Raw genomic sequence first — 16,774 nt, forward strand, 5'->3', positions numbered from 1 at the left:
AAAACAAGAGTGTTTCAGAGAAAGGTAACTTTGCGCTCCGCTTGCGAGCCCTACACACCACCTACAGCAACAAAACTTGACTGAGATGTTCACAGAAGTGTATGCTACCCGCAGACTATGTTAATTTCACCAAGCCCGAGGGGTGGTTCAGGGCCCCTTTAATGGTGACAAGGCTTGGTCAGCAGAAGGCATGGCGAGAAGAAAAAGTTACAATTACAAGGCTATCTTCTACTGCTGAAAATGACTGCCATTAGCAGTTGCAAATGCTTGCCTAAAAGCACTTAATCTGGTAATTTCTGCTCGGCCTCTTGTCACCATGCATTCGCAGTGTGACCTTGCGTAACAAAGTTGGTGTTTTGCAACATTGCCCATTGCCTTCATTACATTGTACTGCATTGTTTCTTGTGAAGGGAAGTTGGCCTAAAGGAGGGCCAGGTAGTTGGCATTCTTCCATTGCTCAGACGCACAGTGAGTAGAGCAAAGCGCAGTAGAGAAAATGTTGTTTATGTTCCTGCCAGTCCAGTAGCTGGGTAGATTAAATGCCAACCATAAAGAAGTACTGACACATATTTTACAAGTTGTTTAACTCTGCCACATCCATTGCGAAGTCCAATTTCTATTTTCTTTATGCGTCTCTTACTTCTTTTTTTTTCTAACTGTTAGCAGGTGACAACAAGGGATTGCGACAGCGAGTTTCGGGCCAGAGTGCTGGTGAAGATTTTGATGCCGTTCGGCACTACCACAACTCCATGCAGGAGAAAATTGCTGAGGAGATGGTCTCCTCGGCAAAGAACCTGAAGCAGAATTCAGTGCTTGCTAGACACATTGTGAAAAAGGACACGGAGGTAATTAACTTGCCGTGGGCCTCCAGATTTGAAAACTCTTTATTATTGGCGCTGATGACCGCGAGGAGCAGTGCCGAGTGACCTCAGGCGCATTCCTTGCTCTTGTCTGTTGCACAGATTGGCCTTAACGAGCTCATAACACACAGAAACCACCTGCCACAGAATTGGAAAAACTCTCCTGTTACCTGGACGAAAACTAGAAAGCAAAATTTTCTAACCAATATAAAATTTTCATTAAGCACAGTATGACCTATAATTAAATTGAAAGCCTCACTGGCGTTTAGGACACCTTTGCTATTTTTTCAGCTTCAGAGGTAAAAAAAAGCACTTTATACTATTCGACTGAAATTCTATCACTACAAAATATTTTCCAGACCTTCATATACGAACTGAGTTCTGTCATACTAATTACATGTTCCCTTTAATAAGAGTAAAGTTTACTATACATCTCGATTCCTAGGTACCTAAGGTACCAATAGCTAGCTACATTCTTGTTACGTAATATGAGGAGCCTCTTGAGCATGTGCAGCACTGTGTTTTTTGCCCAAAGTTTGTAAGCATAAAAGTTTGTGTTAAATTTGCTGACATTCAATATTCACTTTTTTTTCTTGATTCAATTTGAAATAAACTATTCGGTGTTCGGACACCCCCACTTTCAAGCTGTTAAAACGCATATAAAGATGCTGTGTTTATACCATGTTCAAAATATTTTAAATAAAATAAAACTGCTTGTGTGTGTTTAACCTACAAAACAACTTAATAATGCTGTGTTTCTGAGGCTTATGTAAGCACATGCATCAGGTGTTGAATAGATGTGGCACTGAGAAGTAAAAAATGTCTGAAGTTAAATCAGGACACAAAATTTACCTCTGGACGTTCAAAAACAAGGGTCTGGGAGAATGTCTTCGAACATGCACATGGTATCCTTTCAGATTGTAGATTTGAACGTCCATTAACCTACCTGAGGTAATACAGTAGGAATGAAATCAAGGTTCCCAATATGTTCATCTTGTCAGACTTATCCTCTATAGATAGACATGACTGTGAGGTCAGTAGGAGAAGCATTTCCTTTAAACTTTACTACAAATTCCAAAGTTCATGCAATGCAAGTTAAGTGGAAAATCATAATTTACGCATTCTTTTGCCACCAAGCCTTTTGCTCACTAGTGCAACCTAGTCGGTGAAACTGTGAAGTCCAGGCTGCGTGCCAGGCTCCACGGATTTTCAACTTTTTAGATATTTAACACCCAAGCTAAATAATGGGTTTACAATTGTGCTTCCAATTTATTCGAAATGCTTTAGGTACACTGAGTACAAGACAAAAAATTTGGCATTGTGAAATCCACTTTCAAAACAATGTGCACTGGATACTATTTGGTATGATCACTACATGGCTCACCTGAATTGCAAGAGATATAATACATACAACCTGACTGCTTCAGGTTCAGTCAGTGGTCCCCGGCAAGATCAGTCAGTGGTCCCCGGCAAGATTACATAGCAGCCTAAACATCAAACATGTGCAAATTTTGCCCATTCATGCTCTATGAGCTGCTCTCAATAGCTATTTTAGCCACATTCTACTGCCCCCTGGGAAGCCAGAAAAAATGAAGGACACTTAAGCTTCGCCTTTAAGAGTAGAACACGATAGCGTTATCGGGACCCATTCGCATCGCATCGTTCGCATACGGCACGTAGGCTTCATTCACTGCAACACTGAATGTGGGAAAGCCAGTTTACAAAGACCAAGCTTACACCGATCCCCTTAAAGTCGGCTTCCCTTTTAAACTTAAATGCATTGCTGGAAAGACGTTTTTTAAGGGGCAATATAAGTGGTGTTATATCAAAATGTGAAGGCCCTAGGACCATTTTTATTATTTTATTAATTGTTTGCTATTGCCCCAACGCGCGCAGGTCTGATAGAAATGCTGGAAAAGGGGTTTGTGTTTGAGTTTTCTCGTAGCAGAATTAGGTTTTCTCATTCATTCAAATTACAATCCGACTCTGATGGTAAACAATCCGACGGTGAATCCAACGCCAAATGGTAAAGTTGTACTTTACCATTTTTCTGAAGGATTTCACTGTGAGAAATTCAATTTTTGTTCACCAAAACCTTGCAGCACGTGGAGGGCCTGCGCGGTCTATGTGGTTGGATGATTTTCTCTGCCAACCGCGATCACACGCCGGTTGTCGACGCTGGATTTTCTGCGACACGACACGGGGCCCTAAACGCTATCACGTCAATATTCGACTGAAAACTGAATTACTTTTCCAACCCAAGGGGTCTTCGAATACATTGAAAATGTAGCTGGCCAACAAAGGGCCAACAAATTCCTCTGAGGTTTCTTCGAATTATTGCAAGTCTACTGTGTGTAGTTATAGAAGTAATAAGTAGCAAAGCAAAAATATTTTGCTGGCATGACTTTCACCACGTTGAAGTGAACCATAGGTCGGCGCACTCACTCATGAGTGCACCCACTCACACTCACTCGCACTCATTTCAAAGGCATGAGTGCGAGTGTGAGTGAGTGTCAGTGAGTGTGAGTGCAGGTGAGTGCGAGTGCGAGTGAGTGCCAGTGAGTGTGAGTGCAAGTGAGTGCGAGTGAGTGCCAGTGAGTGTGAGTGCAGGTGAGTGCGAGTGTGAGTGAGTACCAGTGAGTGCGAGTGCAGGTGAGTGCGAGTGAGTGTGCGTGCGAGTGCCAGTGACTGTGAGTGGAAGTGAGTGCGAGTGTGCGTGAGTGCCAGTGAGTGTGAGTGGGAGTGTGAGTGAGAGCCAGTGAGTGTGAGTGCAGGTGAGTGCGAGTGTGAGTGAGTACCAGTGAGTGTGAGGGCAGGTGAGTGAGTGCCAGTGAGTACGAGTGCGAGTGAGTGCCAGTGACTGTGAGTGGAAGTGAGTGCGAGTGCGCGTGAGTGCCAGTGAGTGTGAGTGGAAGTGAGTGCGAGTGACAGTGAGTACCAGTGAGTGTGAGTGCAGGTGAATGTGAGTGAGTGGAGGCGAGTGCCAGTGAGCGTGAGTGAAGGTGAGTGCCAGTGAGTGTGAGTGGAGGTGAGAGCCAATGAGTTTGAGTGGAGGTGAGAGCCAATGAGTGTGAGTGGAAGTGAGTGTGAACGTGGTGAGTGCCTGTGAGTGGAGATGAGTGTGAACGTGACTGAGTGCTGTGAGTCTGAACGTGGTGAGTGCTTCTGGGTGTATAGAGGTGAGTGTGAGTGCAGGTGAGTGTGAACATGAGTGAGTGCTTGCGAGTGGAAGTGAGTGTGAACGTGGTGAGTGCATGAACAATTAGCAGAGGTGATATCGGTTCACCTTGTTTGCGGAAAAAATGGAGGCACGTTGTGTGTACAAGCTCACTCGCGGTGATGACTTATTGTGCACACCAAGATAGAAACCACTCACTAAGGTCGTAATAATCCAAGGTTCAGGCATGTGTGAGAAAATGTATAATGAAATGAGCGGATATATTATATTGCGATAGCAATTATATGGACTCTGCAAGCGAACTTGTCCCGCGGTTCTGGACGTCGTGGTGAGGTTCCGTATGAAGTCCAAACATGGTAAAATTGTCGCCGCGTGCCCGCGGTACGCTGTGTGTGCGAGTGCAAGCTTGCGAGGGTCAGCCGACACTTGCTGCTCAATCTCGCGCGCGCGAGGGAAAAGGCAGGGCAGAAGCGTGCTGCTTCTGTCGCGCGTGTGGCACGGGGGGGTGGGGGAGGGTGGAGGGTCGTCTTGCTCCGGCGGCGGCCGCGTGGGTGTCGTATCTCGAAAGCGATCTCCGACATGGAAAAAGTGCATGCCCGCGCATGTCTCCTCTTCAAAGCGATTTGCGACGTGAACAATGTTTAACTAGAGCCGGTAACTTAGTATGTGCTGTGTTTCGACATTTAGTTCTGTTTGAAGCGAGAGGCGGCACGAAGGTCAATTCGCTCGCAGGTATAGCTACGCCTCCTTACTCCAGCGTTCTGACAGCGAGTTCCCACGGTCATCGAGCGAGATGCATTCATGTTTACCTGTGTGCGCGTGACACCATGCTTGTCTATTTAGTAGGCGAATGTTTACAAGTTTATACAGCCCATTAAACTACTATCCTTGCTTCGTATATCTCTCTAGTAATTTGCTATCGCAATCGAAGCTTCGCGTTTTGGGCGAAACTGCGACATTTTCTTTAATACGCCAGGAAACATGTATGGGCTGGAGCGCTGATAGCAGACATATCCAAATCATGACCGGCAAATTTTGCCATGACTTCCACCAAGTGAAGACGCTTAATACCGTGTGATTTGCTACACCTTCGCTGGTCATCTGCCTTCAGAGGGTGGAATGGCTCCTCATTTTCTTCCTGCTTCCCTCTTAAACGTACACATACAGGCTCGTTATATAAACAGGCAGAGCGCAAGAGGGACTAGCCAAGTTAGCACAGACTAACAGACACGCACGCTCGCATACATGGAGAAAAGCGAAGATGCAATGATAGATACCGCTTTGTTTTCCTTTTTGTGTGTGTTTTGGCATTTAGTAGTTGACTAAATATACGGACAGTAAATCTCTCCCTCTATTTCCCGCTGTCTTGGCTCAATCCGACCGAAGGGGAGCTTAGCGAGCATGGGTGGCAAGCATGCACACGTCTAATGTCAATGACAGAGAGATGGACAGAGAGAGGTTGGGGCTGACGTCAATGTTTATGTCACCATGAATAAATTGAAACGAAAACTTTAGTCATCCTAGTTTTGCTCTACTTTGCAGTGTTAATAAACCAGCTCTCTTTAATAATTCAGTCAATGAATCCGTTAACTTTTATTTATTAAAACAGAACCGTATTGCCTTCCTCTGCACTCCTTCCAGTCTTGCAATGAGTTCTTTTGTGTACGGAAACCAAACAATATTGGCGTGCTCCAGCACTGTTCAAACAAGCATTTTGTAGGCCATCAAAGTTTATCTGGGGGCACAAGACGAAGGTGTCATCTCAGAAAGAAGAGCCGCTTTAGTGCTCAGTATGTACACTGATTTCCACTTGAGGTTATTTTGTTAACATGGCTTTCCCCTCAGAGAGCGTATGCTAAAGTGACACCTAAATATTTACGCTGAAATGCACAAGTGAGAGGAGTCTCATTAATAATGTAAGTAAATGCAGATATTTGTTTCTTACTGTTAGCGTTACAGATTTGGGGGCATTTAGAGTCATCTACCACTCCTGACACCAAGAAAAGGCAGAATTTTGTATATGGTGATTATCACTGTGATCAATTTCGCGGTACGAAATACAATAGTCAGCAAATAGACGGATGTTACCATGTAATTGGGAAGGCAAATGTTTTATGTATATTAAAAATAAAACTGGGTCCAAAACACTGCCTTGGCGCAGTCCCGATGCAACAGCTGCTAAATTGGAAGCTTCGTTATCAATACACACGAATTGTGAGCGGTATAGATAGGCACAGTGTGACTCAGTGCACTCACTCAGAATAGCACTCATTTCAAAGGCGTGAGTGCGAGTGAGTGCCAGTGAGTGTGAGTGGAGGTGAGTGCGAGTGAGTACCAGTGAGTGTGAGTCGAAGTGAGTGCGAGTGTGACTGATTGCCAGTGAGTGTGAGTGCAGGTGAGTGCAAGTGAGTGCTAGTGATTGTGAGTGCATGTGAGTGCGAGTGATTGCCAGTGAGTGCGAGTGCAGGTGAGTGCGAGTGCGAGTGAGTGCCAGTGAGTGTGAGTGGAGGTGAGTGCGAGTGAGTGCCAGTGAGTGTGAGTGGAGATGAGTGCGAGTGCGAGTGAGTGCCAGTGAGTGTGAGTGCAGGTGAGTGCGAGTGAGTGTGAGTGGAGGTGAGTGCGAGTGAGTACCAGTGAGTGTGAGTGCAGGTGAGTGCGAGTGAGAGTGGAGGTGAGTGTGAACGTGAGTGAGTGCGGGGCCTGGAAAAAATTATGGTGAGTGAGTGTGAGTGAGTATTGTACCACACTGCCGACCTATGAAGCGAACTAAAAAATGTTTACCTTCCAGGCTGTTCAAAAGAGCGTGCAATCTGCGGACCAAAACTACGAGGGGCTACAAAATGAGCAGCAACAGCTTGAGGAGCACATACGTCGCTCGTGTAACTGTTGGATCTGGCTTATGCTTGCGATCGTATTTTTTGTCTTCCTCAACAAGGTTGTCTTCATGCGCATTTTTCCGAAGTGATGAAGGCTCACACGCCATGCTAGTAACTCTATGTACAAACATAAAGAATTTATTTTCTGCGTTAAAAAAAAACACCGTTTCTTTTACTGGAAAAACTGGTCAGCTTCTCAAGATCTGAGGACAGAGCAACGTCTTCTTGCTGCATGGTGCAGCCTCGAGTCCATTTTGACTATAACAAAGAATATTTTGACAATGGCGTAAGACACTGAAAAGCTGGATGCAAAGTGTGGCATTGTCATTGGTTTTATACTTCCTGGCTTGCCATAAAGGCATGGCTTAGACAGAAAAGGTACACATCGCAATGAATTCCATAGGCTAGGCTTAGTTGTGAGAGATCAGTAAAACGCATCTGCCATCCTATCAAGCAAGCATGCAATTCATATGAATCTAAGCGCCAGAACATGTGAACTTAAAGGAAGAATAAAGAGAAATCATTTGAGCTGCATTAGTAAATTATCCTTCCACAATGCCAAAAAAGCCACTCTTACAGTGAGAAGAGGCTAGGATGTGATGGATTTTGACGGAGCCTGCTCAGGCCTAGTTAGATCCTTATTGATAAATTTGGACTATATTAGTTCAAGAAGTGCCAAATACTTTAACTTAGCAAGTTTCAGGAACATTTACTGAGTCACAATGATCAAAATATGAGAAAAAAATATCAAACCCAGTTTCGTTACACTGGCATACCGGCACTCGGATTCTGACACGAAGTTCAACAAACAAAACTTTCACCGTCATTTCATTATGTAATAATCGACCCCTTACTGCTAAATTAAAAAATATGGTTTCTAACCAATACTTTATCTGTCTAAACTGACGTACTATTTCTTTTTAGTGTCTCTTTAGATGAGTACCACGGATTATAAAAGCTGCCTTACAGCTCTTTAGTGTCAAGCTCTTCAGCTTAGCATAAGCTGTCTAAAAGATAAGACTTAGACTGTCAGGCCTCTGATATGAGGCAGCCTTGTAAGGCAATACACAATCAAATTCCTCTTTTAGTACTAACTTTATCTTCACAATTCGCAGCTGTAATTGCATATACTCAACTCGTACACTTACAGATTTTGTCCTCCCCCTTCATTGGGAACTTTGTTTTCAGTTCTTGAGGTTCCTCACATATGAAGACAAATGGAGAGAAGCATTCCCCAAATGGATACTAAAATAGGTAAAAAGGAAAGGGCAAGACTGCTTAGAAACAGCAACAGAAGTAGTGGTTCTAGAAGTGGCTATACTCTGAACATCAGTATGTAGCGTGCGTGTTTTGTCATGTAAAAATGGTTTATGAAATACTAAACTATATCTGGACAGAGTTATAACAGCCCAACTTATAATGAGTACTCATTTTTATCAACAAAGGCTGGTGAAACTTGCACGTGGGTAAAGGCATTCTTTCAGAATGAAAGGTGCACGGACTATTAACTCGGCCAGAGCAAACACAGTGGTCTGTCGCAACACTGAAGTGACACTTCGCACAGGCATTCTTTCAGAATGAGAGGTGCATGGACTATTAACTCGGTCAGAGCAACACCGAAGTGACACTTCGCATGGCTGAGTCCCTGAAGTTCTACGTGGTTTCAAGATGCCCTACTGTCGGCATGCTGTGCTTGGCACAGTGGAGTGCGTGCTCTTGTGATGGCATCCCGGTTGGGGTGAAAAAAAAAAGAGAAAAACCCTGAGTAGCCATATAATTAACAAGTTCAACCTCCTGGCAAATGATAACCACTGCCCAATCAAGGATGCAGCAGCAAGTTCCCTCAAAGGGAACATGTATAACATGAGCCAGTGAATCGCCTCTTCTACTCTTTTAGGAGGAGCCTCTCCTGCATGATTATCTTAAGAGCATATCTTCAGAGCAAGACATCTTGCTTCACCCCAGTAATGTTCTTGCCTGTCTTGCGTCTGCAAGAATGAGGCAGAACACTGCTTTTAAAGGCGCTGATTTTTGGCTTCTTTAGCAATGTGCTTGACTTTTGAATTCGTGCAGTACTTAATGTAACGTGTGCTGTCAGCTTCTCTATAGCAGAGTGCAGAAAGAGAAGTACAGAGATAATGAAGATTCCTATTGTAATATCTTTTGATTCAGGTGTTTTTTAAAAAAACTTTTAACAATTTTCACCGGTGTGAACTTCGACTGCCCACAGGTCTTTTTCATGAGTGAGGAAGAGCACGGCAGAGATGCAGAAACATGGCACTGATTTCCTCCTCTCACTGGCATGCACAACGTTTAGAGTATGAGTGGTCTTCACGTGTGATGATGTACTTGAAAATTCAAAATATTTGTTCACATTTAGCGCTGCCCATGTAGATATTATCACATGTTCAATAGTGATATGTCTTGGTGCCATTCATTCAGATGTGCAATGAAAGCAGGTGTATCACCGTGATGGCATCGTTTTGCAACAGGTACAAAACTGAATGAGAAAGTCTGGTGGCGACTGTGACTGGGAAAAACGTTTACGGGCATCCTCAGTGACACGGTCCCTGAAAGCCTATTTCAAGAAGCCTGTAGCACAGCGATTGCCTTCTAATAAAGAGTAAAACAGTGCTGGCTGCCTTGCAGCTTTCCTACACAGTTTTCTAGTTTAATTGTTAGGGCTTTAAATTCAAGCAGGAGTTGTGAAGAGTGCCAGAGGAGAGATGCAAGAAAACAACATGTAAACTTAAACCTTACTGAACAAGAGCGAATAATTTGTCAGCATGTAATGATTTGTTTCCAATATGTGCCAGAGCATTATGTATAGGAGGATAGCTTAAAGCAGCAGATAGCAAAAAATAAGTGAAGCATCAGCTTGTGTGTTGGCTGTTTGCTACGCCTTCACTGCATGTTTTTCTGCTCTACACTATGTAGTGCCCCTTGTGGTTATAAACATGTAGCTAATTACATATGCTAGCTGTTAGCTGCCTGTATTATTGTTCTGTGCATGGATTTATTACCCTGCAGTACTAACAAACACTGCAGGTCATTGGTGCACCAGAGGTCACTGAAACTTCTACAAGATGGAAGAGGCACCTGTTCATGATAGATGTCCTAGGGCAGGCAGTCAACAAGGTTGACACATCCCAAAAGGCAGCTTGTTGGGTACTCACCTGGAAAACTAACAATTTCTCCCGTCCCTGCCATGGAGAGAAAGAAAAAAAATTGGTAGTTTAAAAAAATCGTAGCATTGAAATGGACATTTCCTCAAAGTGTCGTCATACTCTGTTTGAAACAAAAACTAGACACTGATATTATATCTGCTAAAAAAGACGGTTTTTAAGCTAACCTAACCTGGCTCCGATGCATCCTGTTACCTTTAATTTACTTAATGATTTGTGTCAGCATACTGTCAATCCTGTAGAGGTTATAACTGCAGAGGTATGCACCCGTGTTCATAAAATGGGAGAAAGGCCGCCATGCTTATTGCTACAAGACATGACACAATGCACTCTACAGTTTCCCGCTCTTATAATCATGGCTTGACCTCGGGCATGACACAATGCACTCTACAGTTTCCCGCTCTTATAATCATGGCTTGACCTCGGGCATTTCCCAGTGTTGTGATCAACAGAAGTTGAACAAGGGAAGCATTGGTCAAGAGCATTGTTTCGACAATGGGACTTGTAGTTGTCTGCGCCTTGCTCAATCGCTGTCAAGCACTTCAAGCCTCCAGCAACCCAGTGTGTTGACAGCTAGTGGCACATATATATAATGAAAAACAAGTGCCTTACCTTCGACAATCTTGCGATAGATGTCAACCACTTTACTGATGTCCTCGTGGGTGGGCTGCTTGCTGGCTGAATGGATCCACAGACGGCCCCTGTATGTTGTAAACCAAGCGTGCCCTTCGTGCCTGCAAACAGGCAGAAAACACAGCCAACTTACGCATTAATTCAAAATGCACATAGACAGTCAATTGTTGTATAAAATATCCTAAGTTGAAAAAGATATCACACACAATAAAATCATGACCGATTGATATACACACACAGTGAGTGCATGCTGCTGGTAAGGATACTCCCATGGCCACTTGTTTAACGTGGGTCAGTACAATCAAACCCGCATATACAGAACCCACATATAACGAATTATTGTGTATATCAAACAGCTGTAAAATCCCCTTCAAAATCCCATGCAACTGTATAGGGATGGTGCACGCGTATATAGAACGCCCGTTCACGAGCACATTCGATATATCGAAAGCGGCGCCGTACTGAAGACCTCAAAGAGCACTTCTTTGTGCACTTTGAGGTTTTCTGGCACCTGGAGGTGGAGAAGAGAATGTGCAGTCAGCTGAGCCACATCAAGCTGTTTGGCTAGCCCGTATGCTACCTCGAACGTCCAACATTCCTTCTTTCCGATTTTCATGGCGTCGTCGTGTGGGTAGAGTGCCTATTCGTGAGTTCATTTTCCGCAAGTGATGGCCACTGCAAATGTAAAGAAAAGAATTAATTTGAACTTTGCAAGGAAGTTGAAAGTGGTCCAGTAATTTGTACAGGGAACAAAAGTTTGCTTGCTTTTTTTCCGAGTTGCGTGCAGTAGCTTAGCGGCCCTCGGACGCACCAATCGGTATGCTGCCGTTTGCCTGTGGGCTTATTATTTTATATATCAAATTACCTATAGATCGAACTTTTTTGTGATCCCCTTCAGATTCGATATATCCGGGTTCGACTGTATAACGTAAAACTATTCCAAATCCACCATTTTTCCATTCATGATAGATCGTAGTGGCTCGGGCACATCCCATTTAGGTGGAGCCCGAGCCCTTTCGGCCTGTCATGGAAGGCTAGTGGCAGATTTGGAATAAAAACAGATTGGAATAGTTTTACGTTATACCAGCCGTGGTCTGGTATGTGTAGCTTAGTCCATAAGTATTGCTCACATTCCCAGCAAATTGTAACCCATGGTTCTTCAGTTTTGGGAGTGCACAATCCAGGACATGGTTACATCTCTCTCGTTAGGATAGCGGTAAGTGCTATATGTATTGTTCGATCAGTTTAACAAACTTCTTTCTATTGTGATAGCAATTATATGGATACTTGAAGCGTATTCAAGCCATTGGCGTCGGCATCATTGTCGTGCTATGCTGCTGATGAAGCATGCACGGCTCGAACGCATAGGGTTAGAAGGTGAGGATAAAAGCAATGTGACCATGACATTATGGCGCATGCTATCAATGAATCAGTTCGTGACAACTTGTGGTTAATCTCGGATGTGCGCTGTCCAACCACAGAATGTGACCTGCTTCTTGGGAGAGGGCATTTCAAAACTGACATTTTCATGCAGTACACTGCTGGCCAATAGACCAAACAATATTGCAGTGGTGCTAATACATTAGGTACTCACTTAGGTGGTGGAAAAAGAGTTCTGCAATTTCATTTTTCACAAACTAGCCAAGTGTCCCCAAAACTAACTTGCTGATTAACTTCACAAGTTCACATTTTTTTTTCCATGAAGAGACAGCCCTCGGTCTCTGGCATGGCAGATCAGTGTCAAAGGCAAAGATGCCTTTTAAACAATGCCATAATTCAAAGCAAAAACATTAAAATACCAAATTCTGAGGTGTTATGTGCCAAAGCCACAGTCTGATTATGAGGCATGCCGTAGCAGGGAACTCCGGATTATTTTGACCAACTGGGGTTCTTTAATGTGCGTTTAAGTCTAAGTACACAAGCGTTTTTACATTTCACCCCTATCGGAATGTGACTGCTGCAGCCTGGATCTCGAGCTCAACAGCACAATGCCATAGCCACTGGGCTACCATGGTTGCTGACTGGTTCTTGCAGCAATAGAACTAAAGCTGAGTTGCCACACAAGGAATTCATGAAAATAGATGATTTCAGTATAGCTACACATTTTAGAAATCAAATAGATTCCTCGTCACATTCAACACAGTGTAAAAACACTGAGCTAAAGAACATCATCATACTTTTTGATGCCGGCCACTAGCAGACCAGCATATGGTTGTTGCACAGAGAGGGCAAAGCCATCGTCAGACATCTCCATGAGTGCTCGATCCTAAATGCGAGAGCTGAGGACTTGGTCAGTGCTTGAGGTGCACACCAGGCTATTGTCGCCCATTAGACGGCTGCGTTTTGGTGCACGGAGGGCTCTGGTTGGCATATACTGCAGAACAAAGCAGATGATGGCGAGTTCCAAAATATTACAGTAAAACGCCCGACGACAGAACGTACTGGGAGGACAGCCAGCCCTTTCACTGTTGTAGAATGATATTTCCCTAGCAGGATACTGATTAAAACAATCTAAATGGCAAAAATAGAAAGCATAACTCCCAACACAACTAGTAAAGATGGTGCAATGGTTCTGACAACCTTTAGCAAAGTGAATTTTCACTGCCTTTAATCTTTCAAGTGCACATACCTCAGGAGGTGGCATATCCAAAGCTGGATCCATAAAGTGTGTGGATTCTACTTCTCTACACACACGGTCGTTGATATTTGCTTCAGCCATAGGTGCTACGAGTGACTGCAACAAGCTCTGGATGCTGGCATGCTGTGCCTCCTCCTTCACCACTTGGCGCCCAGCAAAATCTAGCGTCACCTGAAACAAATGAAGTTCAGCTTTTTCACAAGGTTATATAAAAGTGACAAAGACATGGAGCCCCCATTATTATGATGCATTTCTATTCTCAGCATGGCATTGTGTGGTGGTTGTATGCCTGCGTAGAAAAAAATTATGGTGTTTAATGTTCTATAGGAAACCATGGGATATGAGGACTGCTGTAGTGGAGGGCTCTGGATTAATTTCAACCACCCGGGGTTCTTTAACATGCATCCAATATAAGTAAATGAGTCTTTTTGCATTTCACCTCTAACAAAATGTGGCCGACACAGTGGGGAATCACTTAGTCCACAACCTCAGAAGCCGAATACCATAGCCACTAAGCCACTGTGGTAGGAATTTAATGAAACTGTTACGATGGGGTGCGTTTATTTAGCAGATGAATTGATGATAAGGGGCCGCGCCGACACCGAGCCGCTACCAAGACAAGCGCACTTCGTTCTTCTCTTCCTCCGTCCTTGCCGTAGCTTTTGCGTAACACTAACTGTTACGATGGGGTGCGTTTATTTAACAGATGAATTGATGATAAGGGGACGCGCCGACACCGAGCCGCTACCAAGACAAGCGCACTTCGTTCTTCTCTTCCTCCGTCCTTGCCGTAGCTGTTGCGTAACACTCCTCCCTTCACAGACGAAGCCCGCTGGGCGAGTAACTGTTACGTCCACTCGGAGTCACGTGGATGACAGCGTTTCAGGCGAGCGACATGAACAAGCTGCGTCTTCTTAGACCAGTAGCCATTGGACACGTGACGAGCAATCGAGTAGGTCACATCCCTTAGGCGATCGGTGATGACGAAAGGCCCGGTGTAACCAGCCAGAAACTTCTGGCACAGGCCGCGCTTGCGAAGTGGTGTCCAAAGCCATACAATGTCCCCTTTGTCGTATGACACATTCTTATGTCTTGAATCGTAGCGGATCTTGGAGTGGTCCTGGGATGCCAACGTACGGAGCTGAGCTATGCGGCGTGCTTCCTCAGCGCAGCAGAGAGTCTGGGCAATAGAAGAGTCCGCATGAGGAGTAAAAGGTAGAATGGTGTCAAGAAAGTTGCGGGGTGGTCTAACATAAAGAAGATAGAAAGGGCTGTAGCCTGTAGTTTCATGCCTTGCGGTGTTGTAGGCGTATGTGATAAAAGGCAAGATGTCATCCCAATTTTTGTGCCTGGAATCCACCTACATCGAAAGCATGTTGGTCAAAGTTCTGTTAGTGCGCTCTACGAGACCATTTGTCTGTGGGTGATACGGGGTCGCATGGCGAAACTGGCAAGCACAGAGACGCAACAGCTCTTCGACTACGTCGGCCACGAACTGGCGACCGCGATCACTCACAATAACACAAAGGGGTCCATGACGGAGTATAACGGAGGATAGGAGGAAGCTCGAAACATCAAGAGTCGTGGCCATTGGCATCGCTGCGGTTTCAGCATAACGCATCAGATGGTCGACGCAGATTATAATCCAACGGTTGTCGTTTGTTGAGCGTGGGAATGGGCCGAGAAGATCCACTCCAACCATTTCGAAAGGAGATGACGGTGGCGCTACAGGGTGAAGGAGTCCGACTGGAGCAGTATTAGGGCGCTTGAATTGCTGGCACTTGTTACAACTGGCCACATACTTCTCTATATCCCGTCGCATACTGGTCCAGTAGAATCGGCCCTGAATGCGGTGGTATGTTCTGGTGAAACCCAGGTGCCCAGCGGTCGAGTCGTCGTGCATAGCACGGAGCACGTGGGTTCTTAAATTTTTAGGGACCACTAAGAGGAGGCGGGCACCATCAGCCGCATAATTCTTCTTGTAGAGCAGGCCATTTTAGATGACAAAGCCATTGTTGCCTGTTGGCTGAGCAGCTGAGGCGAAGAGGGCATCCAGGCTGCGGTCGTCACGCTGCTCTTCCCGGAAGGTGGCCAGGTCAGGAAAAAGAATGTCGTCGATGGCGGCCAGAAACTCATCGAAATTGTCGGCGTCACATTCACTTGTTGGTAAAGGAAGCCTCGAAAGACAATCAGCGTCCGCATGATGTCTGCCACTCTTGTAACGGACTGCAAAGTCAAATTCCTGTAAACGTAGCGCCCATCGAGCAAGGCGGCCAGACGGGTCGCGGAGACCAACCAACCAACATAGTGAATGGTGGTCCGTAACGATCGTGAAGCGGCGCCCGTACAGATATGGCCGGAACTTCTGGACTGCAAAGACGACGGCGAGACACTCTTGCTCAGTGACGGTGTAATTTTGTTCGGCCCTGCTCAACGAACGGCTGGCGTAGGCAATGGCATGCTCGGCGTCCCCAAAGTGCCGCACGAGGACGGCGCCGAGGGCGATTCCACTCGCGTCGGTGTGCAATTCTGTAGTGGCAGAGGGGTCAAAATGACGAAGTATGGGTCCAGAAGAGAGCAGATTTTACAATGTCAGATAGACACAACTGAAAGCCAGAGGCCAGTGCAGATTCTACTGCCAAAACTCTGGACTTTTTTTGAAAAGTTAACGAACCTTCTGTTGTCGTCTTGAGGCATTAAAGCATGCTGCTCTGCGCACAGCTCCTGTTTCTTCTTACGAATCATTTCTCGTTGCTCAAGTGTAAGCCATTTGTTGTCAGAGGAGTAGTAGTCAGCATTATCATCTATTACTCGTGTACGGCGTTCCCTGCAAGAATAGCCACCACAATTGTGAGAATAAGAAAATGTTACGAAGAGGTCAGGAGCTTGAACATTTTTACATGCATAATGACTAGAAACATGAACATTAGTTTTTCAGTAAAACTGACTGACACTGGAATGTTACCACAATGAAATGTGAACAGAAGAGTGCATGGATTTCAGTGCATGCTGCACCATCTAACAAAGTCCATGGCTTTACTTCCTACTCTCATCTTCTCAACTGTCACTCAGCTTAACAGCATTTCAATATCAGCACTTCAAGTCTCTTCTTTTCTACAATGCCCCTTCGTGGATGTGAGTGAACAGAGATATTTTTCAGCCTCCTGTCCAAAACAACACGTCCACCAACAAGCATTGAAGGAAAGCAGAGGCTTGTATCACTTCACTGGTATGATATCAGAATACTGATAACCTGAATTAGCAAGGTTAGATAAGATTAAAATTAAATTATGGGGTTTTACGTGCCAAAACCAGTTCTGATTATGAGGCACGCCGTAGTGGGGGACTCCGGAAATTTGGACCACCTGGGGTTCTTTAACGTGCACCTAAATCTAAGTACACGG

The 16,774-nt window shown here is 44.8% G+C and overlaps 1 protein-coding gene and 1 pseudogene across 1 annotated transcript; one reads left to right on the forward strand and one right to left on the reverse strand.

Moving 5' to 3' along the window:
- Positions 1-316: 316 nt before the first annotated feature.
- LOC119442231 (vesicle transport protein USE1-like) lies at positions 317-7,650 on the forward strand. The gene is made up of 3 exons (XM_049661496.1): positions 317-329; positions 667-845; positions 6,827-7,650. The coding sequence occupies exons 1-3, from the start codon at positions 317-319 to the stop codon at positions 7,001-7,003; spliced, it is 369 nt and encodes a 122-aa protein (XP_049517453.1). The 3' UTR covers positions 7,004-7,650.
- On the reverse strand, positions 7,103-16,402 carry LOC119453133 (activating signal cointegrator 1-like; annotated as a pseudogene).
- Between the last annotated feature and the right edge of the window lie 372 nt (positions 16,403-16,774).

This window comes from Dermacentor silvarum, chromosome 1 (genome assembly GCF_013339745.2).
Source record: "Dermacentor silvarum isolate Dsil-2018 chromosome 1, BIME_Dsil_1.4, whole genome shotgun sequence".
NCBI lineage: Eukaryota > Metazoa > Arthropoda > Arachnida > Ixodida > Ixodidae > Dermacentor > Dermacentor silvarum.